We start from the raw sequence: 14,004 nt of genomic DNA on the forward strand, positions 1-14,004 counted from the left end.
TCCTCACTGTTGATGTAAGTGCTACTGGTCGATAGTCATTAAGGCAGGTTACTACACTCTTCTTGGTCACCAGTGTGACTGATGCCCGTCTGAAACAGGTGGAGACCAAGCTGGAGTGAGATATTGAAGGTATCTATTGTGAAATCTAAAGAGTTTGTGAATACAATCACAATTGCAGAACGTAAAGCTCTCTAAAAGGGAATAGATGCAGCCCAGGACATCACATGGAGAAGATTTAGAGGGAACACTGCGGTTCGAGAGCAGCAGCCATCATCAAGGATCGACATCACCCAGCACATTCTCTGTTCTCGCTGCTGCCATCAGGAAAGAGGGATCGGTGCCACAGGACGCGCACCGCCAGGTTCAGGGACGGCCGCTCCCCCTCCACCGTCAGACTCCTCAACGACAAACTCAATTGTTTATATTTCTTGCATCGTTTATTTTTTGCACTAACAGTAAGTGTTTGCAGAATAAAGCATCTCAGGGTTGTATGTGATGTCATGTATGTACTCTGACAATCAGTCTGAAGAAACATAATGTATTATTTTGAGAATTAACTTGGTGAAAATCCAAGCATCAGCAAAATAGAGACATTCATTCGTCCAAAAAGTGGCTGATTTAATGTCTTCATCTCCAGTTTAATCGAGTCTTTGCCATGAGTCCTCCCAGCCACAAGGGCGGCGCCACCCAGCGCGTGCGGGGCTGGCAGCGACACACAGCCCATCCCTCGCTTGTTCCCCGTCGGGACTTCCTGGAGATGGCGGGAGGGGGGAAGGAGTTGGGCGCTTTTTGAATCCGCCGAAACGTGTCAGCGGCGCCACGAACGGGCGGGGGGGGCGAGGCCGGGGGGCGGCGGAGAACCGGCGGGCGCCGGCGAGTGAGAGCGGAGGTCGTTGCCGGGGCAGGAACAGGTGGATTGGATTGGGAGGGGGTGCAGGCCGGGCCACCGGGGGGAGGAGGGGGGGCTCCACCGGGGGGAGGAGGAGGGGGGGGAGAGGAGGAGGAGGGGGGGCCCACCGGGGAGAGGAGGAGGGGGGGGCCCACCGGGGAGAGGAGGAGGGGGGGGGGAGAGGAGGAGGGGGGGGGAGAGGAGGAGGAGGGGGGGGCCCACCGGGGAGAGGAGGAGGGGGGGGGGGCCCACCGGGGAGAGGAGGAGGGGGGGCCCACCGGGGAGAGGAGGAGGGGGGGGGGGAGAGGAGGAGGGGGGGGGAGAGGAGGAGGAGGGGGGGCCCACCGGGGAGAGGAGGAGGGGGGGCCCACCGGGGAGAGGAGGAGGGGGGGCCCACCGGGGAGAGGAGGAGGGGGGGCCCACCGGGGAGAGGAGGAGGGGGGGCCCACCGGGGAGAGGAGGAGCCCACCGGGGAGAGGAGGAGGGGGGGCCCACCGGGGAGAGGAGGAGGGGGGGCCCACCGGGGAGAGGAGGAGGGGGGGGCCCACCGGGGAGAGGAGGAGGAGGAGGGGGGGGCCCACCGGGGAGAGGAGGAGGGGGGGCCCACCGGGGAGAGGAGGAGGGGGGGGCCCACCGGGGAGAGGAGGAGGGGGGGGCCCACCGGGGAGAGGAGGAGGGGGGGGCCCACCGGGGAGAGGAGGAGGGGGGGGCCCACCGGGGAGAGGAGGAGGGGGGGCCCACCGGGGAGAGGAGGAGGGGGGGGCCCACCGGGGAGAGGAGGAGGGGGGGGCCCACCGGGGAGAGGAGGAGGGGGGGGCCCACCGGGGAGAGGAGGAGGGGGGGGCCCACCGGGGAGAGGAGGGGAGGGGGGCCCACCGGGGAGAGGAGGGGAGGGGGGGGCCCACCGGGGGAGGGGGACGGGGAGGGGGGGGCACCGGGTGGAGGGGGGGGCACCGGGGAGTGGGGGGGGGCACCGGGAGAGGAGGGAGGGGAGGGGGGGGGTCCGGGGGGATGAGGAGTGGCGGAGGGGAGGGGAGGGGAGGGCGGCCAGAGGCGGTGGGCTGGGGTTGTAGAACAGTGCCGGAGGTCCAGTGGCCGGCTGGACTGGGGGTTCGGCCACGTCTCGGAGGTGTTATCCGATGGCCGTCTCTCTCTACCTTCCTTATTTTATATTTGTTGTATTTTTTTTTATATTTTTTTTCTCTTTCTAATTTTTGCAAAGTAACTTAGATGTTTTTTTTTCTGCCCCAACTTCATAGTTTCGTCAACAGCATTACCTATAATTGAATGATCTGGTATTTTCTGCCTTACTGGACTAGAAAACCATTACACGTGGACTTCAGGGAGGCTTATTTATGGTTTCGAGGCAGTTTTAAGTGAAGTTTTCGGTCGGGTTATCATTATTCTTTTCTTGTACGCCAAGCGAATTTTCTTATAAAATCATCGCATTTTTTTTTAGGGTGATGCAAATTGCAAATGAGTTTAGAAGCTAAAACTGGAATTGAGAAAATTAGCTTTTGCATTTTGGTTTTCAACATGATACTGATTTGTCTTTACTGATACTCAACACTGATCATTTTAGAATCAAAGAGAAAGGCAAATCGCAAGAAGTCATTTTTTTTTCCATCCCCAAAACTACTTAAACATGACAGCTTCGAACTGGGGCCTCATCATGAATGTGGTGAACAGTATTGTGGGAGTCAGTGTACTCACCATGCCATTCTGCTTTAAACAGGTGAGTGGTGTGTTCTATAAAATGTAATGGGACCTATTTTAGTATATTTTAATTTTAAAAAGTGTGACACCATATCTTAATTGCAATAGCAAGTGTGTTTCTGTCAAAGTATGGTTTCAAGTTGTATCCCAAGATTTGTGCCTCATTGCCTTGTGATACAATTGCTATTTTGCCATTGCTATTTATTTGACCAGATCCCCAATAGAATCTTTAGCTTTTTTTTGGAGAAAAGAATGTAGACTGAGTGGTTTGGTCTTAACCAATTAGTGGATTATTTCTGTAACATTTCATTTCTTCATACTCTGCTTGAGTAGGCTACAATCCAGTGGTATGAACATTTGAATTTTTCAATTTCATGCATCCCATATCCTCCATTTTCATTTTCAATCATGTATCCACCCAGGTTCTCGATACCTTTGTTCACCTTTTCCACCTGTGCTCCCTCCCCTCTGTTACCTATACTTAGTAACCTCCGGCACTCAGTTCCATCTGTCTAATTTTCCCCTTGATCGATTTCAATCTACCTACAGTTAAGTTATTCTTTTGCTGTCTTCATTGCTGTTCCGCAGCAACAGGACCACGTGGGGTTGTCAGCAAATTCTACCATCTGTTATAATCCCTTTTGCAGTTCCTGACCACTTAGTTCCTTCAATTTATTTCCTTTGTAGCATATACAAATCATTAAATTGTTTTTCATTACTTTCACATTTTAAAATAATGCAAATATAATCTTTCTCAAATTTTATATTTTACGGGTTAAAAAATATTAGCCATCCATTCACTGTTTTACCAGCCTCTGTCTTAACACCTCTCTTTTCTGTGTGGCTCCATCTGCGCATACCACCCCCCCACACAAAATTCTGGTTATAACCCTAACACCTACCTGTATCTCTCACATCCTCCCCCCCAAAAAAAATTGTATAATGAAAGACTTTGAACTTGTGCTGTGATGTGAAAAATTATTTGATATTGCTTAAATTGGACCACACATGTAAATATTGTTAGCAATTCAAAGGATGTCAAAAATGTATAGTATTCATATTTCATTGTTACTGTAACTTTGGGTTTGTTGAAATTTCAGGTTTGAATCCCAATGTTTGTTGCTAGTATGGATATTTATAAAAATAATGTGGCCTTTAACATCAACAGCTCCTATAGCTGTTTATTGATGTAAAAGTTATCATTCAGGTAAATTTTTCACCTAAGTATAGTAATTGACCCAGACATGATGCAGAAGGAACAAAGTGGTCAGGAACTACAAGAGAGAATATAACAGATTGTAGAATTTGCTGACATCCACATGTGGTCCTATTGCTCTGTAGCAGGGATGCAGATAACAAAAGAATAACTTCAGTCAGGTTTACAACCAAACTTTGTTTTTGAAGCTATTTACTCTCTTAGACTGTGTGAGCAGCAAGCTCGAGGCAGTGCAGGATGGTTCATACCTAATTCTTAACATCAGTAGTGTGGAAAGAGGAAAGAATGGAATGTTGGGATCTTCAGCTTTGGAGAGAAGGAAAATACAGTCTGAAAGGTTACAGTTGAGTACAGCAAATGGCATTGGGAAAAATCTTTTGAGTGTGATGCTTTGAAGTCAATCACCACAAGGCAAGAGGATGCTGGTTCAAACTAGGTATTATTTTTCACATAATTACACAGCAAGAATTTGGAAAATAAAACATCAAATGAAAACTTGGAGCTTTTAAAAGACTGGATACTGAGGGCATTATGAAATTTGGAACTGCAAGAGCTAACATCTGGAAAATGGTATTTATCTCAGATTTTGAGTAATTTAACTTGCTTTATTTCACTTGATCATGTTCTATCTGGTGAATCAGAAGATTATGGGTTCAAGATCTCCAATACATGACAACAAAATCTTAAGCAAGCATTATGGTACTGCGTCATAGTTTTTACAAATTTGTTATTTGCCTGTTTCTTTTGTTTATTTAAATGTTGGCAAGCTCAGAACATTTATTGGTTGCAGTTTTGGCTAATATTCTCTCATTTGCAAGCACTTCATGATTTGTTTTGTACAAACCCTCCCATGGTCACCTCACAAGCAATTGCAATTGACAGTAGAATCCCCATTATTCGGAATTCAATCAACTGGAAAATCAAACAATTGTTTAAAAAAAATTGAGGAAATAATGAAAAAAATTTTCAAAGGAGAAGACTGGGCGGAGAGCTGAAACTTTGTTGGACACGTGCTGGCTTCCTCTGCTTAACAGCACCTCAATGCTGTGCATTCTTTTCTCTGTGGCCACTTGCGTGGAGGTGAGCCAGGTTGTCTGTGTGAGGAAAGTGCGGTGAGGTTGGGTTGTCAGTGCGAGGAAGGTGGTAGAGTGCTCCTAGGGCCTGACCGGGACTCTTGAGTTGAGATGTTGGGATGGGGATAGGATATGGAGGGGAAGGGGCAGGTGTTGAGAATTTGCCATCATGGTTTGAATTTTCTGTGATTTCACCATAGGTACTGGATAACGGGGATTCCACTGTATATTGCAGTGGCAAATTTCAGTGAGGCACAGGAAAACTGTTATTTTAAAATGCATTCTTCAATTCCTTTATGGCCTAACTTTGCAATGATATCTGTAATTAAATTGGAACTTGTATATTTGAACCAGCTTTTCAAAAAAGAATTTTGATGTTCCATTAATTCTAAATCTTTCACAATTTGACCTAATTGGAACCTTGGAGCTATTTGCTGGTAATCATAATGATTTTTATAGATGAGACTTCAATTGCTGTTTTTGCTCCATTTTACGCAACTGGTATGGCTTCAATTTGACTGTGGCCTAGGTACGTCTTGTGATGGCTTTTATTTGAAATTAAATTAAAGATCTATTCACAGACCATGATAATTTTGTGGGCTCTCTCTCACTCACTCACTCTCTCTCGCTTGCTCTCTCTCTCGCTTGCTCTCTCTCTCGCTTGCTCTCTCTCTCGCTTGCTCTCTCTCTCGCTTGCTCTCTCTCTCGCTTGCTCTCTCTCTCGCTTGCTCTCTCTCTCGCTTGCTCTCTCTCTCGCTTGCTCTCTCTCACGCTTGCTCTCTCTCTCGCTTGCTCTCTCTCTCGCTTGCTCTCTCTCTCGCTTGCTCTCTCTCTCGCTTGCTCTCTCTCTCGCTTGCTCTCTCTCTCGCTTGCTCTCTCTCTCGCTTGCTCTCTCTCTCGCTTGCTCTCTCTCTCGCTTGCTCTCTCTCTCGCTTGCTCTCTCTCTCGCTTGCTCTCTCTCTCGCTTGCTCTCTCTCTCGCTTGCTCTCTCTCTCGCTTGCTCTCTCTCTCGCTTGCTCTCTCTCTCGCTTGCTCTCTCTCTCGCTTGCTCTCTCTCTCGCTTGCTCTCTCTCTCGCTTGCTCTCTCTCTCGCTTGCTCTCTCTCTCGCTTGCTCTCTCTCTCGCTTGCTCTCTCTCTCGCTTGCTCTCTCTCTCGCTTGCTCTCTCTCTCGCTTGCTCTCTCTCTCGCTTGCTCTCTCTCTCGCTTGCTCTCTCTCTCGCTTGCTCTCTCTCTCGCTTGCTCTCTCTCTCGCTTGCTCTCTCTCTCGCTTGCTCTCTCTCTCGCTTGCTCTCTCTCTCGCTTGCTCTCTCTCTCGCTTGCTCTCTCTCTCGCTTGCTCTCTCTCTCGCTTGCTCTCTCTCTCGCTTGCTCTCTCTCTCGCTTGCTCTCTCTCTCGCTTGCTCTCTCTCTCGCTTGCTCTCTCTCTCGCTTGCTCTCTCTCTCGCTTGCTCTCTCTCTCGCTTGCTCTCTCTCTCGCTTGCTCTCTCTCTCGCTTGCTCTCTCTCTCGCTTGCTCTCTCTCTCGCTTGCTCTCTCTCTCGCTTGCTCTCTCTCTCGCTTGCTCTCTCTCTCGCTTGCTCTCTCTCTCGCTTGCTCTCTCTCTCGCTTGCTCTCTCTCTCGCTTGCTCTCTCTCTCGCTTGCTCTCTCTCTCGCTTGCTCTCTCTCTCGCTTGCTCTCTCTCTCGCTTGCTCTCTCTCTCGCTTGCTCTCTCTCTCGCTTGCTCTCTCTCTCGCTTGCTCTCTCTCTCGCTTGCTCTCTCTCTCGCTTGCTCTCTCTCTCGCTTGCTCTCTCTCTCGCTTGCTCGCTCTCTCGCTTGCTCGCTCTCTCGCTTGCTCGCTCTCTCGCTTGCTCGCTCTCTCGCTTGCTCGCTCTCTCGCTTGCTCGCTCTCTCGCTTGCTCGCTCTCTCGCTTGCTCGCTCTCTCGCTTGCTCGCTCTCTCGCTTGCTCGCTCTCTCGCTTGCTCGCTCTCTCGCTTGCTCGCTCTCTCGCTTGCTCGCTCTCTCGCTTGCTCGCTCTCTCGCTTGCTCGCTCTCTCGCTTGCTCGCTCTCTCGCTTGCTCGCTCGCTTGCTCTCGGAATATAATCGAGGTATTGCAATAAAACTCCTTTCACAGTTTATAGACTTGGATCATGTTTCTTTCCTCTCTCTCAGCCATCTTGTATTGTTAATAAAATTGCCATTTGGGTTGTGTGTTGTCTCACTGGTATTTCACAGACTTTGTCCTGCCATCTGGCTCCAGCGTGCATGACAAAAAGGATATTTTACTGAAAATTAATCAGTGTTCTTTTGTATCCATAGAAAGGTAATTCTACAGAAAAATGCAGTATTACAGAATTTTTGTTTTGCCAAAATCCTTGGTGTTCAAGAGAGTTGTCTTATCCATTCCTGCCCAGTTTCTATTTGCCTTTTAGCCCATATGTAATGCATGTTTTTCCACAGGTAGACCGTTCTAGTAATTCTAAATAAGGATACTTGCTTTGGAATCTGTGCCCACATTTTTTGCCTGTGTCCTGCTGATCAAGTTGTATTCGAGCAGGAAATGGCAGAAACATCACTTTTTTAAAAACTTAAGCAGGAGGGAGGATTGTGGGGATTGAGGTGGGTGGGCAGTTTGAAAATTAGCCCAAAAACTGGCATTGAATTCTTGACCACACAAATTCCTGTTGCTGCATTGAATGTTGTCATGGTGCTCTGTTAGGGAAATCTCTCTGTCCTTTGAGCTGAACCTCAATGAATCTAGAGGCTTGGTCCAATTCAGCATTTACATCTAGAGCAGTGGTTCTCAACCTTTTTCTTTCCACTCACATACCACTTTAAGTAATCCCTATGCCATAGGTGCTATAATTAATAAAGGATTGCTTAAGGTGGTATGTGGGTGGAAAGAAAAAAAATTGAAAACCACTGTTTTAATCATACCTAATTGACTCATTTTGTGTACAGTTTCATAACTCCAAAGGAAATGGACCAGTGACAATTTTTCTCTAACAATATATTTCAGTAACACATGGATCTCGAGCAGTGGTTCTCAACCTTCCCTTCCGGCGTAGGGATTACTTAAAGTGGTATGTGAGTGGAAAGAAAAAGGTTGAAAACCACTGATCTAAAGCTGTGCATTCAGTAAAACAAAGCTTTTACTTTAATTTCTTTCCCTATTTCTCTCATTTAGATCCATAATTGAGATTTTGGTATGATTCTTGACATGTGCCTGCAGGTCTGGGAATGCTAGGCTGCAGGCATGTTTAAATAGCAAATGAGATGAGCAAAGATGAAGGTCAATGAGGTTTGCATGAATATTCTAGGATGCTGACCATGGGGTATTGTGTTAGTTGCAACTGGAAAGTGCAGAACTTGCAGGATTCAAAATGAACTGCCCAAACAATTTTTTAAATGGGCTGGCCTTTGGGTTCTTTTTTGTGCTTTGAGTGGAAACGACTTGAACCTAATACATTGTTTTGGATTCTGTTTTATTTAGCGCCTCAAATCTGCAAGCGCAGGACAGAAGTGCTTCTTACGCCCTTTGTAATCTCTTCTTCACATCTCTATAATTATAGGTTTTTAAATGCTTCATTCTGTCAATAAACTCGTGGAAAATTATGATTTGTGTGAAAGGGTAATGATGACAAGCTTTATTAAACTTTATTTTGTCCTTTTTTGACAGAGTTCTAATACAAGTTAATTGAGCTGAAACATTTATCTACGACTTTGTCTCTCCAATGCAGTTTTATATTTTTAATCTTGGATTTATGGTACCTCTCTGGTCTCTTCAATGTTTGTAACATTGTCTTCCCTTCTTATTGCATCTGAAAAGTACATATTCTCTTTGCTGAAACAGCTAGCAAAAGCAGCTTCTTGAACTTGAAAATTTTTTATGATAGTAAATAATATTTTTTTGAACTACTTAAATGGATTATTCAACTGTCCTTGCTTTTTTCATGAATTACATTGAAATTAATTTTTAATTGTCTGGGTCTGAGGGCTGTAAATCTCTGACTATCATTTGGTGTTTAGGTCACATTCAGCATTTCAACACAAGGTTTTACTGAATTATTGATAATTGCTTTAAAATCGTTAATGCATGCTATGTAGGATCAATTGTTTTGTGGTTCATAAGCTTGTTGGTAGTTTGTTCTTACTAAAATTGATGTCTTGTCTTTTTAACCCAACAGTGTGGAATTGCATTGGGTGTCCTGCTGCTCCTCTTCTGTTCCTGGATGACTCACCAGTCCTGTATGTTCCTGGTGAAGGCAGCAAATGCCAGTAAACGGAGGACATATGCAGGTCTTGGTAGGTCATATTTGAATAGTACTAGAATACTTGAATTTTAAATCTGCAACCTAAGCCTTTGCACCATTGCAGCAAGTAGAGAGCAATTTAAAACAATTGCATCTTTATTGTTTAGGTGAACTAAATGAATGTTAGCTGCCTGCCTTTCTTCACACTGTTTTCATCATATTCAGCTGATGTCCACTCAGAATGAACTTTAGGAATTATGGATGCCGGACTCTGTAAAGGTTTTAAAAACTGGAAGGAGGCTGTGAAAGTTGGGATTCGTGGGTGATGTGTGGCAGTGAAAGTGACTCAAATTATTTTATGATATAATTTGCAGATAGCTAAGAGAACAGGCAACTAGGGATGCATTGTGCCTTTGAACAATGCATGGTTGAATTCAAATATTAGAATTTCTTCACATTTGAATGAACTGCTATCCATTTTGATTTGACCTTGAATAGCCTGAGGACCAAACTGTTCCCTATTACACCCTCAATGCTTTATTCTTCAAAATTGTTGGTGCAACAAAGGATGACTTGCTCTGCAACTCCAACTGAGCTTACCACCTCAGCAGAAGCAACACATCACTTGGAACCTTTTAATTAGCTGAAATCAAGAAGCAGCTCTGAGAGTAAACAAGGACTCTGCAAATGCTGGAGGAACCTGGCAGATCACGCAACGTTCATGGGAAGTAACTGGCTGCAAACGTCGCTCTCAGGTTTGAATCGGTGACTGCTGATTGCTTACCATGGATGCTTCGTGACCTGAGTTCCTTCAGCACTTTGGATTGGAGTAGTTTTGAGAAGTTGATACAGCAAAGGTTTTGGGACTAGACAGCATCCTGGCTATGGAAACATAGACCCGAACCATTTGTATCTTTTGGCCATGTAAGGTTTGATGAGGTGACTGTGGACCAGGTAATGTGCAACCCAGCCTATGTCTTGCATTTGCCTCCCATGTGGTGCATGTGATCACATATTCCAGTAGTGAGGCCACACTCTTCTGGAAACCCTGGTGCCACAGATAATCTTGTGGCAATGCAATCCATGCTCTGATTAAGCTTCAGGTGTTGCACAGAGTGGCCCTTCCTCTAAACTGTCCTGATGGCCAGGTGTCAGCTTTTGGAGTAGACCTTTTCCATTATGTGTGATTGTCTGCAAATCTACGACATTTAGAAACCATATAAAATGCATTTCAATTATTTTGATATTTATTGAAATTATAATCCACGAGTGGAATGGGAGCTGAGAGGCACCTGGGTCATAACAGGTTTTGTACTTTCATTTGGCATTGTGCAGTTAGGGAAAGCTAGAATTCACTGACGTGCTCTGCTGTTGCTTTTCATTGTAATACAATCCAGTTTATTTAAGATCTTTAAAGGGGCAAGAGAGGTTAGATGAAGGATGGCTGTTACAAAGTATATAGTGGGAAATGTTGTTTGACCAGATCGTTTTGTTTGGAGTGTGGATCCAGCATGTTTAGTGACTGTTCATGGACACTGGTACAAGAGAAGGCAATATGTGTACAGTATTTGGATAATATGTCAGGGAAAAGATGGGTGAGTGATTACAGTATTGGAGAAAGGCAGTGGAAGTGTCAGAAGATGTGGTTTAAAAATGTTAGGATGCCTGTTGCTGATGGGGACTGAGATATCTGGTAATCAGAGAAAATCTCTTCAAAGGGCAAATCCTGAGAAGGGCAAAAGTGAGGGAATGTGGTATGGGGAGGAGGTGGAGAATGTTGTCGATTAAGGTCAAGTGAAGACAAAAAACAAAACCTGAGTAGATGGAAAGGGTTCATGAATCAGTGAATGTCCTTTTATGGAAGGTAATTGAGGTTCTTCCAGTAATAAATATTTACCCATAAAATTGATCTTTCTTTTCAATAAACTATTAAAATCCTGCTACTGCCACACTTCATCATTTAGATAAAATTGTTGGTGGTATTTTTTGATGTTGACTGAACTGGATTTTCCTGAACATGAATCTTTAATGTAAAAATCATAGCATTAAGTGATAATGCCTCGAGATTTTTAAGAATGATAGAACATTTAGTCAAGTTTTATTGTTATCTGTTTGTATAAAAATACAATCTGATGAAACAACCTTCTTCCGTCTTCGGTGCAAAACATGCAGAAACTCAACCAGACATTACACACATGTAGGCAAACAATACATACGCAGGACAAGTATTTCATCTATATAAATAAATATTGTTTCATGAATGTAAAAGTCTTGGATGGTTAGCATGAGCAGTTCCTTTGGTCATTCATCATTCTCACTGCCAGTGGGAAGAAGCTTTTCCTCAGCCTGGTGGTGAAGGCTCTGATCCTCCTGCATCTCTTTGTTGATGGGAGCAGCTGAAAGATGCTGTGCGTAGGGTGCAAGGGTTCCTCAATGATTTTGCAGCCCCCAGTCGATCATGTTGATGGGTATTGGTTAGGGGTGGTGGGGAAGAGAGAGACTCCAGTGATTCTCCGTGCCACTCTTATGGTCCAATGGATTAACCTCTGATCCATTTCTCGACATCAACTGTGTTACATTCTGATGCAGTCGGCTAGGATGCTTTCAATGGAGCTCCTATAGAAGATTGACATTATTGGAGGCTAGTTGCCTTGTCCGCTTCAGTCTTCTCAGGAAGTGCTGTTGTGCCTTCCTGATAAGTGAGGAGATGTTGATTGTCCATGATAGGTCACTCCAAGGAACTTGGTGCTCTCCACTCTTGCGACTACAGAGTTGTTGGTGTGCACTCGAGGATGGTTATTCTTGGTCCACTATTATCTCCTTCGTCTTGTCCACGTTGAGACTCCGGATGCAGTTTCCATTCTTCACTGTTGTTTCTTTAAAGTGTAACTTCTGAATTCACTAATTCAGTATTATGTTTCAGCAAAACTTAGAAATCTGGTATCTGGTCACAAATCCCAAAGGCATCTGATTCATAGGGGTCCTATTCCCAATGTTCTCTTTTAATTCACAGGGTTCACTGGAAAATTTATTATATGACTATCTTAAGTGAATTAAGTGTGCTGGGCTGTTAATAGGAGTAATATCTAATTGTGTGGAAAATCTGCTGTTCAGCATCTCTAAAGTCTTGAAGGTGACTGATGAACAGAGTTTTACTGTAGCTTCCCTGTCGCAAAGCAGAATGAAGTCAAGTATAAATGAGTATTTTGCTGAAGTATTAGTCATCCTACTATCATATGGCAATTATCACTCTTGCCAATGTACTTAACAGAATTCTGTTGACCAGCTCCCAATGCCTCTTATTGCTTCATGGGCATTTCATTATTTTTTTGTTGGAGAGAAGGGTATTCCAGAGAAAAATACTATAGCTTAGTCCATTAACTTCCTCCTCTTGAAATATTTTTTTGAAACATACAAATTAAGATCAATTATAGCTATAATCCTTGGTACCTGTTAGATCTTTTTAAGTTAACTTTTAAAATTGAATTATTAAATAGTATATGGAGACCATAAAACATAGGAGCAGATATAGGCTATTCAGCCCATTGAGTCCACCCCACCAGTTAATCATAGCTGATCCATTTTCCCCCCTTGGCTCCACTGTCCAGCCTTCTCCTCATAACTTTTTAATGCCCTGGCTAATCAAGAGCATATCAACCTCTGCCTTAAATATATCCAATGACTTGGCCTCCATAACTGTCTGGCAACAAATTCCACAGATTCACTACCATCTGGCTCAAGAAATTTCTCCACATCTTTTCGAAGTGGGTGCCCTTCAATCCTGAAGTTGTGCTCTATTCTCCTAGACTTTCCCACCATAGGGAACAACCTTTCTATATCTACTGTGTGTAGGTCATAAGCAAAATTTGCAATTGGAGGCTGATCTGACTTTCAAATAGAGAATGCAGCAAAGGTTGATCTTATACTTTAATATTTTCTTCTGTACAGTTATTGTAAAATAACATTTTCTTTAAATGTAATGATTTTAATTTTAAAAAAAATCTAAGTGCCTGATATAATGCTTTCTAATAAATTGTTTTTTTACATTTTTTAGCTTTCCTTGCCTATGGAAAAGCAGGCAAAATGGTGGTTGAAACAAGGTAAAATTCTTTTAAGCTGTGATTTTTTTGTTAAGATTACTTATATACTACTGCTACGTCCTTAAAAATATAATGTAGCTAATATGTGTGGTGAATTTTCACAGGTGTTGAATTTTGCAATTAATCAAATAGATGACACTAATTAAAAAATGTTTTCCTTTTAAACAAGGCTTATTATTCTAGATTAAAACAAATGTAAATATAACGTCATTGAATGACTCAAACCCATGATTACAGAAAAACTTGTATTTCTAAAGTATCTCAATTGTTAGCTGAAACACGTTTTTTTAGTTTGAATAAATGCTAATTGGTCATTGTTGGGGGGAGAAAAACTGTAAAACCCAATACCATTGTGGATTAGCTCATTGGCCTTTAGCCTTGGAACCAAAGATAAAATCAAACCAGTCTTTTTTTTATATGACTATAGACAGTAACTTTATTCTTTCTGGTTATGGATCTCACAGCTCAAGCTAAGAATAAAATTTGTTACACTGATTTGAAAATTATAAAGGTTGCTATAACTGGTAAATTTGCATTAGTTTGGGCAAGATTGTGGGAAAATGTTGGGCAACAATGGGGAAGGCTCATCACATTCCATGATCCACTAACTAATATTTGCTTTGACACTATTTTCATGGAGTAGGAAACTTTCCTAGACCAGAGATTCAGACGGGTTTAAATAATAATTGTTCAGTGGGGGGGGAAAAAAGCTTGAACCTCCTTTTCCTGCATTTTAAATATTCCATTCCTTTTCATTTATGGTCAGAAATTATCAAAA

General features: G+C 43.7%; 1 protein-coding gene across 6 annotated transcripts in view; it reads left to right on the forward strand.

Annotated features, from left to right (window-relative positions):
* The first annotated feature begins 786 nt into the window (after positions 1-786).
* The window catches only part of slc38a10 (solute carrier family 38 member 10), a 111,064-nt gene continuing 97,846 nt past the window's right edge, over positions 787-14,004 (forward strand). For 3 of the 6 annotated variants that reach the window (XM_069930149.1, XM_069930151.1, XM_069930152.1), the window contains exons 1-4: positions 788-911; positions 2,472-2,624; positions 9,061-9,178; positions 13,181-13,226. In XM_069930149.1, coding sequence (XP_069786250.1) covers positions 2,535-2,624; positions 9,061-9,178; positions 13,181-13,226 — 254 coding nt within the window. In that variant the 5' untranslated portion in view covers positions 788-911; positions 2,472-2,534. Of the gene's footprint in view, positions 912-2,471; positions 2,625-9,060; positions 9,179-13,180; positions 13,227-14,004 lie in introns of all 6 variants that reach the window. The other 3 variants (XM_069930150.1, XM_069930154.1, XM_069930155.1) reach the window with 2 other exon arrangements.

Source organism: Narcine bancroftii, chromosome 3 (assembly GCF_036971445.1).
Source record: "Narcine bancroftii isolate sNarBan1 chromosome 3, sNarBan1.hap1, whole genome shotgun sequence".
NCBI classification, from domain to species: domain Eukaryota; kingdom Metazoa; phylum Chordata; class Chondrichthyes; order Torpediniformes; family Narcinidae; genus Narcine; species Narcine bancroftii.